At 32.1% G+C, this 16,849-nt stretch overlaps 1 protein-coding gene across 7 annotated transcripts in view; it reads right to left on the reverse strand.

The window, feature by feature from the left end:
- LOC115239303 (protein couch potato-like) overlaps positions 1–16,849 on the reverse strand; it is a 98,323-nt gene that overhangs the window by 16,179 nt on the left and 65,295 nt on the right. For 6 of the 7 annotated variants that reach the window (XM_029813770.1, XM_029813769.1, XM_029813768.1 and 3 more), the window contains 3 exons: positions 14,674–14,736; positions 11,751–11,892; positions 2,588–2,721 (listed from right to left, as the gene is read on the reverse strand). In XM_029813770.1, coding sequence (XP_029669630.1) covers positions 2,588–2,721; positions 11,751–11,892; positions 14,674–14,736 — 339 coding nt within the window. The remainder of the gene's footprint in view (positions 1–2,587; positions 2,722–11,750; positions 11,893–14,673; positions 14,737–16,849) is intronic. The other variant, XM_029813767.1, reaches the window with a different exon arrangement.

Consider the following 16,849-nt stretch of genomic DNA (forward strand, 5'->3'; position numbering starts at 1 on the left):
TCCCTACATTTGTCCCTCAACAAAAAAAAATTGTGCTTTTTCAAATAGCAATAACTAAAGTCTAAAGGTCGTCCTCATGCAAACGCATTTTACCAAAGAGATCGTTAGTACATACTTGCAAAAATATTAAAATAAGAGACATAAAAGGATATTTAAATAGTATTTTAATCTTTTTCAAGCATTTTTTTTTTTTTTTTTTTTTTTTTTTTATTTTAAAACTAATAAAAATAAAAGTACTAATAAAAATTTCAGTAACTTACCTCTTCCGCACGTGATCTCTGCGACATTACGAAAAGGAAAGGTAAAAAAGATGAAAGACGGTTATCGTTAAATATCATACCTATTCTGGACTAATTCCTGCCGTTTTTCTATTCTCTCTTTTTCTTCGGCGTTATTGTCGCCGGTGAAACCCGTTGCTGCAACCTTTGGCACGTCGCCATCATATATATATTTCGTATATATACGCTCTTTTCTTCTCTTCTCTTCTTTTTTTTAGACTAAAATATGTCTTTTACAAATTTGTTTTGCTCGTATTTATGTAAATGCGAACGCAATACTATGCAATAACGCTTTTTATTACAAGCCATTGTAAGCTCGTTCTGCTTTTAATCACAAATCAAGACATAAATTAATTTTTTTATCCGTTCTTAAACTTCTTATGTTGATGCAAAGTTATCCCAACTGGTACAGAATTACTAATAAACTGGAAGTAAAATAGATTTTAAAATATATTGAGATATATTCATATAAATGTGTTTTGCAATTCTTCATTCTCGCATTCTCGATTACTTCATGATTACTTCGCTTTGACGAATAAAAGAATAATATGGGCCGCTATAAATATACATACATACATATATATATAACGGACGATATCACGCACACGTACGATCGATAAAGATTATATCAGGTTCGCACGCATTCGTGACTGTACGTCCGCGTTGTTTATCCTCATAGAAATCGGTAGATAATTCGCGACTAAGTTACGGCTTGGCACTAATGCGTGACAGGTACCTATACAAACCTAGCACAAGCTCATGCCATATTAAAAATCAATATCGCGATTTGATGGATCGGTACCATCGTTTGTACCACCAATATCTTGAAGAGGGTTGGAAGTACACTCACGCCCAAAAACTTTTCCGATTTTTTGAGTTTCAATCTTTTATAACCATTTCAAAATTATGATCTTAAATTTTGTATTTAATAGATAAAAGAGAAGTTTTTTGGATATATCTTGAAATAATCTCTATTAAATTTGAGTGAAAGAGAAGATAAATTCCAAAAATAGTGCAAACTCTCATACAGTATACATGGAAATGTAAAATAAAAATTTAAAACAATTATATGCCCTTATTTATACACTCTGAATATATATATGCTTCATTCATGAAACTTTTGTGCCTTTAAATTACTCTACTAATTACCTAATGTGCAGCTGATCGATATTATTTACGACTTAATTTTTATTCATCTTCATTAATAATTATAAAATAACTTTCTTAAATCCGATGTTATTAATATGTACATATCAATGATTTTTAACATGATTAAACATTCTGCTCGACTCGTAAGACTAAAATTACACAAAATAGGCATGACGCGACCGGACCGAATGTCGTGCTAGAGAAAAAGTAAGCCATGGATTTATTAACGTCGGTCTGCGGCGACCATAATTAATCCATGTCGCGACAAACTTCGAAAGCATCGCAATAGTTTCAAAACTCCGCGATTTGAAGCTCGCGTGACGCAAACCCACACGATAGCAAACCACACGTTTCTGTGTAACACGCGAGAACACGCAGTGCGACGACAAGTTGCATTATCGATTTATAGCGATGTAAAGCATAATATTTGAATATGGTACGCTGATGGTACGCGCGTATGCGGAATAAATATTATTTCTAATAATCCGTATGATATATTACTTGTTATGATTATTGTATTGATGTTAGCTGTATAATATTAATACCGGATGACCTATCATGCATCAAATTTTAACGACGGATTTCGTGATCGAATTGCAACCGGTTTTCCATAAACAAACATAGCTTTCGAATTATAGATAGAAATTATAGACAATCATAGATAACAAATAGCTTTTGGCAAAATTTCAGAAATGCAAATAACAAAATCCTTTAATTTTAATTTTATTTTGACGGTCTTATAATTCGAAAATAATTATTGGCAAGATGTAATATTGAAAAACAAAGAAACTCGACTTAAAATTTGCAAAGTATTGCTGATCATTCAAGCGTGCAATGATACTCCAAAGATTTATAGATCTAAAGAACTCACTCTCCAGAAATCAATTTCATAAAATCTAAAAGTGCAGAAATCCAAAGATTCACTCAAAGGACGACTCAAAGCATTAAAGAATTCAACATCGAAAAATCTAAAGAATCTAGGAGTCGAGGACTCAAGGCAACCGTGATTGAAAGTCCCTTCGGTCCTTAAGCCCTCGCGTGTCTCCTCGTTACCGTGTAAGAGTAATCGAGTATAACGATCATGTATCACTAACGTGCATCGGGGCGCTCGTCGGCGGCTCCAGAGCTTTGTCTGCAGATAGTCAAAGATAGGAACGTACGGGGACCTGAGGATGTAACGCCGGATGCACCAGCGTCGCATGTTGCAGTGTGCCCGGTAATTCGCCGGCTGTAGAATACGCCAATGGATGATGCCACAACTCAGGACCACCGGGGAAGAACGGACTCCCTAGGTCTGCAATAGAGCACAGGATTAGATAGAGTCCCCTGAGTAATTAAACGCGTGGTCGCGGATTGCATTCTATAACTCGCCAGGATATCTACTGATACTAAAATTGAATCGGGGATTTTTACTCTTCGACACACTGGAAATATTACAAATATATTTCGATCCAATACATTGATATTCTTGTAATGTAAAATTAATAAATATTAGCGTAATATTAATTTAAAAAATTATAAATTTATTATTAAACTATAATTAAACTATTTCAAACTTGAATGAACATAATTTGTTGACTACATTTATGTAACTTTTAACAGAATTGATGAAATTACTATCACTGAAGAATTGTAAAAGTGAAAAATAAGACTTAAAATTTTATTAGAAACATTACTGAATATACTGGAAATATATTTAAAATTGAAAATTTTTCTCAGTAGATATCTTTTATATAAAACTTTGTTAAAAATTATTCGTGTATGTGATATCACATATCAAATGTTATTACATTCCTTTTTACGGAGAAAGCTATCTTTTTTTTTTTACTTTTCTATTTTTCTTATTGTTTTGAGAAGCACTTATTGTTAGATATTTCCATAAAAGCCACTTATTCGTCTTTCCTCTAATAAATAAAACAAATAATATTTATTATTAACAGGTTACGGATTCATGTTATCTACGGATACATAATAAATAATGTAAATATCGCATGAAATGTGTCAGATTCGAATGAAATACCGATCTTTCGACCAAAAAGATTGTGTTGATTTGTCGCTCGGATTATTCCAGCATTATCGTAATTGTCGCGATATTTTCAACGTACATTCATTACAATGCAAAACGGAAATATACAGTATTATTTTGCTCTATTTGCAATTGAGATTAAATATGTCTCCGACATAAAAAAAAAAAAAAAACGAAGCACGATGTAATTCGCGTGGCAAATGTTTGCGCGTGCTAAAGAAAGAACGCGAACAAATTCCATCAACGTTTTGCGAACCCAGCGATTATAAGATCGATAATGTCCAATTTACGAGCTTTCTTGCTAGAAGCTAGAGAGATGCACGAAGACGGAAGCATTGATTACTGTACTCGGGGATTTTCGAGAATTGAACGAACGGAGATTAAAAAGATCGCGCTATGAAAGCTCAGACGCATTAAGGATTATCGTGATTTATATGAGATGTGCAGTTCTCAATCGTAATGAAATAATGGTTATAAAAGTCCATATAAGTTGTTGTACGTTGTATAACATAGCTCTCTCTCTCTCTCTCTCTTATATTTAAATAAAATTTAAAAAATATCACAATATCTTATATGTTAAACTGAAATTGAGCAAAAATAACATTATTTTTTAAATTTATTAATTTTTATGTAAAATGTATTTTCTAACCAATGTATTTGTTTTTTGTAATATAAATAAATTAGTACGAGATTTGAATTACAGAAGATTTCAAAGTTTTATTTTGCTCTCTAACTAAGATATATACTTCTTCTTATAATTTAAATTTATTCCATTTTTAGCGCTCCAATTTGATTTATTTATTCATCATTTACAAAAACAAGTAATAAATATATTTATTTATAAAAGTAACAGATTTAATTATTATTTAAACAAAATTTAGAAGCATTGTGAATATTGCCGCTCAAGCGAATATCACGACGCAACGTAGATTATTTGCTGCAATGCCGGTATAATGACACGGTATAATGCACTACCGAGCGTAATCGTCGACGGCACAACACAAAAAAAAATGGTCTTCTCGGAAGCCGGTAAATCGCTGGAGAGGTACTTATGATTAGGCGTTATGAACCGGTGACAATGGTAAACCAAGCGTCTTCCGAGCTACTCGTCGGCGAACCTTCGTTTGCGACCTCGCGGTAATCTCGTTACGCAATACATAACGTTTACATCGTCTGTTATCCTCGAAAGTTTCAGCGAGTATAATTCTAATTTTCGAACGATTCTTATTATCAGCTTAATGGCGTGACTTAAGTGCACGATTTTCCAGCGTAAAGAAATTTAAAGAAAATTTTAAAGAAATTTTAAAGAATTTTAAAGAAATTTAAAATACAGAAATGCGTTAGCATGTCCTTGAATAATATTTTTGCTCGCCCGTTTCTTTTTTTATCGTCATTCGCAATTGCGTTTTTCGGAGTTGCGAGAAACGGCGGAAAATTCGATGCACATCGATACGACCGTACGTAAAACTGCATCCTTCCCGCCGCGCAACTCGCACAAAAACGCGCAATTATTATTCCAATATAAATTAATAATATCATAGTAGCGATTGTGCAACAAAACGCTCTTTCATGTAGCCTTGTACCGCGATCGAGCATCGCAGAAATCTGGCGTGACTCGCTTGCACATGCTACCGCAATTAACTACGCAATGTCTGTTTTCGATCTCTGTTCTTGATCAAATCTGAATGAGACAAATTAGTATAATGATATAAAGAAAACTTTGTTTGCAATCATACTGAGATTTATTGATGCAATATTGTTTTTCAATTATTTGTAGGCGTAAACTTAATTCCGTAATCGAGTTAAATCAACGTTATGTTTAAAACTATTTCTTGATGCTTTCTCTTACTTATAAATTATAATTATGCGTTTAAATTATAATTATGTAATAAATTAAATTATAAATTAGAATAAATTGTGTGTATGTATGTTATTAGTTTGATTATAATAGAATGAATTCTGACTAATTGAATAATCGATTAATCGGAATTAGAAACGCTGTTTATTTAGAGAAAAGTCTTAAGGAACAAATAGAAATTGAAAAAATTACCAAAATTTTCGTATTGCGATAGTTATTTAATTAAAGCACATATTGTTTTTGTTCTGACATGTTCCAATTAACCAAAATCATTCCCATTATATTTCTTTGTTATAAATTAAATTTTAAATTGTTAAAAGAGTTGACTAAGACCCTCTCTCTCTCTCTATTTCGAATATGGAAATTAATTATATCCGCAAGGAAAATCGCATTGTTCTCATTTACACGGACCAATTAGATATTCCAAAGAACAATTTAATTTTCTGAAAGTTATTCAACTATTATCACGGAATCACCTGAAATTTGGACCTTTCTCTCTCTTTCTCTCGCTTACTCATTCTTTTGTAAGCGAGAAAAGGCGCTTTAATTTCTTTCAAAATACGATTTCTAACCGATAGAAGCTGATGCACGAGCCCTTACGTGTGTGCATCTGCTACATCAGTGGTGTGTTTTAGTCCCTGCCAGGACTGTGCACTTTATTGATTCTAGGCTGACCTCCGATTCGCATGGCGAAGCATACGGGTTGGAGTAAACGCGCACTGTCTGGATAGGGCCAAAGCTTTCAACGTTATCGTCCAACAATTTTTTTTTTGTTTTTCTTTTTTTTCCTTTATTTCGCAAACTACGAGTGAATCCAATAAATTGGGAGATAACGCGCTTTTCAATTTATTCAACTCCTATCAAGAGACAAATGAACTTTTTACAAATAAATATATTCATAAAAAGTTACATTCCATTCTCTGCATTGAATTTAAAGGATTTAGCACATTTATATGCTATAAATACACATAGCAATTCTCATTATATGAGCAACTAGTCTTGTTGCCTTCCCCCCATCGAAGCGATTCAATTCTCGTATATTCGTTAATAAAAGTCTATAGCGGAACATTTTATTTAACACGTCTCACGCATTCATAGTGTCCTCGAATTGTCACATAATGAAAATGCATTAGCATAATAATGCGTTTTTTCTCTGCGACGCTACTGACTAATTAGAACTCTAAACTTAGCTATATATTTTAAATACCTTTCTGTTTTCTGTAGAGTGCATATTTCTTGCTACATTTCTTGCTTACTTATCTTTCAATTTTTAATTTTTATGCAAGTCACACTTACATGTTTTTCTACCCACAATTAATTATTACAAGCTTTTAAATTTTTTATTCTTTTTATCGTGTATTCTTAAACTTTTCCTTAATAATTGATATCTCTAACAAAGAAAATAATAATTGAGAAAAAGAATTTAAATAATGTAATGTTGTACCAACAACAAAAAATTTGTTTGTATATAGTAATGATTATTATAAAAATAATGAGAAAAAGAAAGATAAAATATCAATTATCTAATTATAATATATAAATATGTTATTCTCATACTTGATTAACTTGTCCCTATTTACATGACGCTGTACGTATTATATATACCTTTCAATATTTATTGTTCAATGACGTCAATTGTTTGTCAGTTCTTACTTATATAACGCGGTTTAGTTGCTACATTTTACTGCATTATTCAAATTAGTAAAGCAATATCGAACAAATAATCTAACAAACCCATATTGAAATATGTAAACGACTTATCAGAACACGATAAAAAAATATTCCAGTATTTGTGTTATCAACTTTTTATTTCAACAACGCGATATAAACCAACATCTTGAAAAATAAATGACTTTAATAATTTAAATCACAACGCAATTCATTTTTTCTTTATCATAATTTTCATATCTTGACCGATATAACAGAGCGATATATTAAAAAAAGCAACTAATATATAATAAATATATACAATTGTAAATTTCTAACACGAGCGAATGCAATTGCCATGCCGCCGTTTATTGTCGCTGACCACGCAAAACTTAAACTTACGTTTAAATGTGATTATTTTCGAGCACACACATGATACGTGAATAAGAAATGGAGACGCGTATACGATGGAAAAAAAATTTATACGAAAGAGCAGTTTCTAAAAGAGGATGAGCGCAATTTTTGTATCGATCCCGGCTGTCATTTGACACACGCAACCCCGACTACGCGAACGATACACATGGTCTTTCGCACGAATCATATTATGATACCTACTTGGCATCACGTCGAAATCAATATAACGCACCACATGTAGATACACACGTTATAACGCTAAATACAAATAGCGATCACTCGCATGGACGAGTCGCGCGAAAACATCGTACGAAAAGCTAACCGAGCATGGCTTTTTCCAACGAGAAAATGCAAGCTGCATTCCTCCGCGCGTAGATAATGCATAATACGTCTGAGCACGCACGGCCGGTGGAAAACTCGGTTAAATGGACCATGAATTTCGAAGCGTAAAATCACCATGCGCAGCTTTTCACCGCGGAAATCTTGAGTCTTAATAAAACATGATCATTTATATTTTATATCAAAAATTATGCAAAAAATAATAATTTTCCCAAAAAGAAATATATAGTTTTCCCAGATTTAATAAGATCATCATTTATATGTATTTTGAGGATGCTTTACATACAATAATTCGTCCGTACTAAAATCGTTAATTGCATCTTGTGTAGAAAAGTACGAAAGCCATCCGTGCGGTTAGCATATATTCAACAACACGCCAGACATTAACGACCACCGGAGATCGCGTAGATACAATTTGACCTGATTATTCCTTGGGACTATTCTCCTCCATACTTTACCGGCGGACAGTATAGGTGACCATCATATATTTTATTGAGCTCATGCGCACATCGCGAAACTTGCGATATGCAACGAGACAGCATTTCGATCTCGATTCAAAAATGCAGATTTTTTTAACTTTTCTGAGATCAATTTTTCTTCAAAAGTGTCAAGAATAGTTGTTATTGATTATTATAAAAGCTTTTTTCAAATTAAAACTTTATAAAAATAAAATAAGTAATTAAAAAATATTTAAAACTATAATTAGAAAAGAGAGAAAGAAAAAATATATATTACACATGCACTAAATACATATATAATTTTAGAAGTAAAATATTTTTGATGTTATTTGCTATAAAACTGCATTTGATGTTTGATCACAATGAAAATAATTATGCAAACAGTTGAAAATTATCGCAAAAAACTGACACACAGTCTGTGCATTTTTTGCTCCCGTCATTTTCGCATGATCAAAGTGTAAAAATTACCAATGTATGAGTCACATTTTATTATCGATGCGAAAATTCCGCGCAAGTAAATGAAATGAAAACTGTTACGAAATCTGTGCCAATCTTGCACAGCTGGTAAAAACAATAATATTCACATTTTGAGAAACAAAGCAGTTGCAACAATAGTAATAAAGTCCATTACTTTCACTGCAGTACTTTTTTTTTAAAGAAAGTCGGAGATTTTTTATATCATGCCAAAATAATTAAACGCAAAGACTAATATACACGCGACAAGATTAAATTTTTACTACTAACTTATAGCATTATTTCCACGAAGTAGGTCATTCTTCGTGTTTAAGATTACTCAGCACGCTACTATGTAAATTTATCCCAAGATACTGCTTACATTTAAATTCGATTTGAAAGCAACGAATTACTTCGGATAAACTCAAAGCCGAGGCCTTGTTTTCCGAAACACAGAGAGAAAAGGGAACGAGCAAAGTTCTGACGAATATAACTCCGGGAATTTCGGAAAGCGTTGGCAACAACAAATTCCGAAATCTATCAACCTCGAAAGTATTTATATATAACTTCACTCTCAACCACATGCATATTATATCTGTAGACAGCAAATCAATACTCTCTCATTTTTTAATTCATTTTTTTTTAAATTATATTTCTTACCGAGTCTTTATTTTAAAAAAGTCGTATTCATATTCGACAAATATCTTTTAAATTATTAAATTAAATACTATTTAATTAAAATTATCTATCAATAATATATCATAAATAATTTTGCAAGAAAACGAATTGCCATTTGACTGATTGAAAATTATGGAACGTATAATAAACTTCCATGAATTATACCTAAAATTTTATTTCTTATTTCTTCGATATCTCCGCGAAAGTAAATTTTATCGAAGATACGTTTGGCAGTTCGATTATGTCTTATTGACGTGGCTTGGCGTGCGGGACGGCAAAATTGGGTCATCGTACGAAATTGCTACCACCTATACCAAAATTATTCCGCGAAATTTCCCGATGCTAGATACGGTCTATTTGCGCGATATTAAGAACGCTATTAGCAGCTGGTTCCAGCCGAGACTGATAGCACCGGTGGTACCGCTAATTTTTAATCGATTGAATAATCATTCTACGAAATCTTACTGCCTAAAATCTGAAACACAGGCTAATATATGTACTTAGGTTATCTTAATCTACGATAAATATTATTTTTTTAAAATCTCTAACCACTGCATGTAGTAGATATTTGTAAAATCTATCATTTTTGGATTTTATTATATGGACCATTATAACCATTCGATATATCACTCTCGATAATAAATGTTCGGCGAATGATGCATTCAGATATTATGGAAATAAAGACGATCTTTTATATACAATACCGAAATCAGACAGCGCGCATGCGACAGCAAGATTCATCGCAGTCGCAGTTTTCTTCTTCGAAAACTGATGCGCTTTACGTCCATCCGGCAAGTCTGTTTCCGCAATGTGACACAAATACATATTTATTGCGCGCGTAAAAACACGCACACGCACGCAGCCTCTAAATGTGCAGATCTCCGAGATTTATTCAACTTTATTCGTACTTTATTCTTTTCATGCTATTCTCTCCGCGATCGATAAAATACGGTATATATGTATATCGCCCGGTTCACCCGCCGCGGTCACGTCTTTCTTTTGTCTTTGTTTAAAACATACTGTGGATTTTTCACTTTCCTCAGTATTGTATAGTTGCATACCGCGTAGTCCGCATATTGTTATTATACTTGCCATTAAACAAACTTCAACCGCGAGCTCGCTTGGAATAATACTGCATAAGTGTATTATGCACGAATAATAATGGAAAGACATATTTGACTTGATATATTTTTCGCCAAATGGATTAACATGTAAAATATTTGCATACGTAAAATAATACCTCATAATGCAAAGATTTAATCCCGATTCACAGGTTTGATGAGTAGATATGTGTTTCATCTATTATTATTGTAACTTTTATTGATACACGTATTTTCCACCCATCTGCACCGCGCAATGCATATGGGCGGGAATGATTAAGAGTATAGTTCTTAATGTCAATGATATGCACACAGGAATGTGCAATTCGCATGATTTATACCCAGGATAGCTCGAGAGAATGCATGACCAATAACGATAGAAGTACGCAGGTGCACATATATCTTTTGAACATTAGTAAATGCTGATTCTACAAAAGGACCAATTAACCTTAGATATTTAAACACTGCTTGTTACTAATTGGGTTAAATAATTTTGAAAAGAAATCAAATTTGACCCAATTATCCGAGATTTTTAATATTTAAATGAGAATAAAATATCTGAAGCTATTAAAAATAAATGTATATTAAATATAAATTTGTAATATATATTGTATATAATAATTACGTTTTCCCAAAATACGTATATTATAAATGTAGTGAACAATAAAACATTAAATATATAATTTTTATAATTTAGTAATTTTAGAATTCTGATAAATTGCAAAATAGACAGAAATCAAGAATTTTTATTCAACAACATAAAATCTAAATAATTATAAATAAAAATGGATATATAGATAAGTAAATAAACTAACATTACAATTACAATTACAAGAGAACAAAAAATCTAATGTTATCTGAGAAAATAACAGCGTGTTAACTTTAGGCAAATTGCGGGTTCACGATGGAATATTCACTACAGAAATCGAGGTTCGTCAATATACGCAGATGTTAACGCAGATATTATTATCGCTGCAGTTAATGAGCGCGATAATTTGCGCTATATAAAAGCCATTGTCTAACCGCGGCGTGCGGCGTGTATACCGCTCTGTACATGTATGGTGTATACATCTTACATGTTGTAAAGCCGATGTTAAATGCAGAGGTTTGCCACGAGAAACCCCTCCGTACTTCGATCGATTGTCGTACAATTCTCGACGACGAGATCTCAGATCCCGCAGTCGCGGGTCGGGGAGAGGGGCGTGGGAGGGTACTTATGTAAAAAAAAATTCTTTTGAAAAAAAGAGCCGAGTGACAACAGGAAGTGGGACACTTTGTAGTCGGTGCAGTGGGTGAGAAATAGTAAGTGAGACGTATCCAGCGAGTGAACGAGTGGCGGTGCATACTTACGTCCCGTTAAAGGGTGCATCAGAGCGGGGTGCGAGGTGGCTGCTGCAGCGGCTGGTTGCTTGGGTTTGCTAACCTTTGTGTTACTTTTTGCAAATTCCAAACGTATGGTTTGTGGCATATCAGGATCGAATCTAACCCCCTGCTGCAAATAGATTCCCTAAATTAGTAAATCGGGAGCACACACGTGGATGGATGGTGATAGTGTAGTAAGGCAAAGAGATAAGACAGAGAAAGAAACAATAAAAGAAGAGAGCAAAGATAGTGAAGGCCCTTTTTTCGTCACTAGCCGTATTTGAATAATTTTTTATATAAAATAAGATTATGCTTACGGTACATTTTGCATGTTTCTTTCCAAGAACACTTTATTGTTTTCTTCTACGATAATTTAAAAGCGTCTTTTAATTAAAAAACAAAATGTGTATTCTATAAATTCTTTTTTAAAAGCGGTTTGTTATATACACAAATAAAAATTAACATATTTATGCCACAACAAAATTCTTTCCCACTTAATGTATTATAATTAATGTATTACAAATTTATATTCTATATACTACATATTACAGAGAGAAACTTTATCTCACAAGAGTAATAATTTTCGCCCAAACTTCTACAGCTCTACGATAATTTAATGCATAATAAAATTGACAGAAATATTGTTAGATCACGCTATTCCACTCTAATGACGCTATTTATATCTTCTCTGCAGTAATTTATCTTCTTTCGATATATTTCAGTGACATCATCCATTTTGTAGCATAAATTTTACGCGAAAGTGAGCTAGATTGACGTTTAAATATAGAAATACATACGAACCGATATTTCATAAATCGCGCCTCAGTGGATATTCAATCAAAATAGTTCGCTTTTTTCTGTCTAGTCTTTTAAGACTAACAATGGTAATGTAAAACTGCGGATAAATTTATGTGCTATTATTTTTCCAATATATAATTTTTGTAAAATAATATAAAAAATTACACTACTTTCTTACTTATTCGATTATTTGCTAAATCTCTGAGCGAATAGATATAAAAATATTTTAATAACAGTAATATAAATTATTAATGTTTTACAATCTGCAAAAGCGCGAAGAAATTTATTCGTTACAGATTGTGTTACATAGTCTGTAAAACTTATTAATTTTGTTATGATATCTAATATCTTGCCCCGTTCTATTTAATAATTAATCTTATACCACACGAAAATAGAAAAATTTAAATATATATAAAAATATTTTATTCTTCAAAGAGATTTAAAAACTTCTACAATATAAATATAAACTTCTTGTGCATAGAAGAATTTATAAAGAACAAAATTAGAAAGTTCCACAACAAGCTATATTGAACGTGATGTTCAGACCCACAACATACGTTCCATGTCTGCGAAATCAAATCGAAAAGGTTGATCGAATCATTGATGACTAGTGACGAAAGTGACATGGGTATAATAATAGTATGGGATTATATGCTGGATGGAAGGGAAATTAGCATAAGGGCGTGTACATGTGTATGTGTATATTTCTCTCCTTGTACGTGTATTCATAAGGTGGGTCGCACGTTAGTTCGTACTACGGTGTTTCCAGCGAACGTGTCCATCCGACAAAAGGATGTTTTTCTACGCAATACGTACATTTGTACGTATAGCGATATACCGTTGCCATACTCGGGTTACGTAACATTGCAAATTGCGTGAGGTCAGTTGCAACGGTATGATAGAGCTACATGAGATGACCAACTTAACGGTTATACCAAAAAATTCGATCCGAGAGACACGATGAAAGTTACTTCGCGCTTGATATACAATACATTCCAAAATATATTGCATAACAAGCTGTATGAGAACGATATTAGCTAAAGAAACTAACTATTTATGTTATTACTCCATAAGAACATTTTTAATCCGAAAGTGATCACCTCATAAATATATGTATTTACAGATACATATATATACACAAATGTATTTACAGATACATATATATAAATATATTCATATTTTAATTATATCGATATAAAAAATTTTAAAAAGTATTGAACATAAAAAATACTTTAAAACTTAAAAAGAAGAACTTAAGAAATCTTCTGTTAAATCTTGGAATGTTCTCAAATTCTAAAAAATGAAATGTGCAAAAATACACACACGTCAAGATTTCGATTTTAAAAAATCTAAAATTTTGAAAACTTAAAAATTCTTTGAATATATTTTTAAATTAATATAATTGCTCTTCTAAAATTTTTAAAGAAGTGTTTTATTAGTAATATCAAGTATATAGTTCTTTTATTATCACACTCCATTACAATCTACACGAATAATTATTCTTGACCATAAGCTAACTGTGTGTGTATATTCAAATATACTGATGTATATATTCAAATATATGTATATGCAACTAGTCGATATGCTTGTTTCAGAAGGCAAACAACATAATATGTATATATATGTACACATATATAGATATACATATATATATATATGTATACATACATATATATATATATATGTATATATCGATAATGCCACACGGTGCAGCGTTATTACAATACGCCTTGGTACGCATACAGGTAGACAAAAGGTAGTACATACTATATTTGGAACCCAATGAGAAAAAAATTAGAAAGATAGGGAAAAAAGCTACGATAGATGTAGAAGAAGAGATAAACAGTAATCAGATAAAGAGAGTGTAGTAACTAATAAACATAAGAGCTAGAAATAGCAATAACCCGTGCCAGCTGGAGAATCTAAGACAGGGCGGATCCGTAAAAAAAAAAAAAAAAGAAATGCCGGGCATATCTGTAAGTACGTAAGTGAGTGTCACTGTGTATGTATGCTATATCAATCGCGCGTCAACCCTGAGACTCCTGTACGAGAGTCTACCACCTTTTCCCCACCTGCTTCACCTCGCGGATGCCTGCGAGAAAAGGGCTATTACCTGCAGATCCTGCTTCGCCGCCTCCGCGCCTGCCCTCGTGTGAAAAGTCACGAATCCCACCGGCTGAAACGAGAAAAAAGAACATAACAAGAAGCACTTTATTCGTCGCATCCACGGATAGCATCCCTTTCTTTCTCTCTCTCTCTTTCTCTCTTTTTCCCTTTCTCTCTCGGCGAGCGTTCATTATGCGAGCGCTTAATGTTAGTTCGTCGACGAACGAGCTTAAAATCGCCGACGCGTTTCTCGACCCGTTCATATTATTGTTCCCATTTGGGAACGTTTATCGCATTATTCATAATAAATGCTATATAAGATAAACAAATGCTATGCGACAGAATAATTCGCGACTACTGCGTGAAGACAAATTTCTCGTTTAATTCTGAAGCAAAAGTCTTTATGAAAGGATATTAATAAAGATCATTTTTATACTGCAACTTTTAGACTTATAATATTTAACTTTCAAAATTAAATAACTTAATAACTAAGACTATAGTTAAGATTCTGTTAAAATCCGTCTAAAGTTAGATGAAGAAGTTTTGTTGCTTGTTTGTACCTCTAAAACTTAATCTGCAAAAATATCTTTATTTTATATCTTTAAATTTTTGCTTCTGTTGTAAATAAGACAAGTAGAGTTGTGCAAATTAGAAACTTGCACATTGCTTCCTCATCATTTTATCTTACAATGCTTAAGCTGCTTTAAGCACGCGGATTTTTCAATTTTTGCTTCCTCATAGAGGAAGCTTTGTGAGCGAAATAAAAATTAAAATGATTTCTTTCACCGATCCTCATTAAATTCAATATCAAACATCCTTTAATAATACTCTATTCATGTAAAAAAAATTTAATCCGATATCTCAAATTTTCTGAAAGTTACAGCGTGTACAGACATTTCTCAAAAAATTCAAAATTTTATAAAAAATGAACCCTTTCACCGATACTCACCAAATTCAGTACCCAACCATCCTTTAATAATACTCTATTCATGTAAAAAAAATTTAATCCGATATCTCAAATTTTCTGAAAGTTACAGCGTGTACAGACATTTCTCAAAAAATTCAAAATTTTATTTAACTTCCAAAATTAAATAACTTAATAACTAAGACTATAGTTAAGATTCTGTTAAAATCCGTCTAAAGTTAGATGAAGAAGTTTTGTTGCTTGTTTGTACCTCTAAAACTTAATCTGCAAAAATATCTTTATTTTATATCTTTAAATTTTTGCTTCTATGGTAAATAAGATATCTATTAATATGTTAATTGCAAATTACACTTCCATATAATTAATAATATAAAATGTGAAATAATATGAATGTGTTAAACGCTGATTCTCTATTTTTTATCAATCTTTCTAGAACATAATTTAATTTTTTTTTTTTAATAGAACATGTGTTTAATTTGCTCTTTGCAATTTTTTGTATAAAAAAAAATTTACCAGTAATAAAATAAATTACAATACTAAGAAATATGGTTTTACTTGTCTATGGCAATTTGCAGTGTTATATTTATATATGATTTCATGTTATAATTTTATATGGTAGATGTAAAAATACCTCGCTACATAATGTCGCAATCAAAAAAAATATTTTGGCAGCTGATCAAGGAAGATCATAAAAATCAGGATCATGAGAAATCTTGGTGAGCCTTTATCGCGCTCTCTCTCTCTCTCTCTTTCTCTCTCTCATACGCGCATTTGTACATTGCGCCTTCTCTAATATAAGCATTCGTCCTTTTATCTGCGTGCGCGCATCCGCTAATTTATTCAGTAGAAGGCATCGATTCCTACTGCGTTTTATAATGCATCGCGTGATTACAACGGCTGCAATCGAAGGTGTCGATTCTACGATGCGAGAGACAGAAATGCTCGATCGTTAACGCGAGGATTCGTTACTCGCTGTCGTTTATTTCCGCGCCGCGTCCCTCGAATATTCATACATCAGAAAGAATAAAATTGGATGTCACCTCGATCGAGTACGCTCGATCTCGAAACATTTCAAACAAATACATATTGCACAATATATACGTAATGTTTAGCTATCTAGATATAAATTTTTAAGATAATTTTTTATTGTATTTTTTTTATAAAATGTCGATCTAATATAACATCAACTAATATAATTGTTATAATCATTTTAATACTTTAATATTAGAATAAAATATATTACTAAATACAATAAAAA

The sequence above is a fragment of the Formica exsecta genome, unplaced genomic scaffold (assembly GCF_003651465.1).
Source record: "Formica exsecta isolate Colony F162 unplaced genomic scaffold, ASM365146v1 scaffold37, whole genome shotgun sequence".
In the NCBI taxonomy this organism is placed as follows: Eukaryota; Metazoa; Arthropoda; class Insecta; order Hymenoptera; family Formicidae; genus Formica; species Formica exsecta.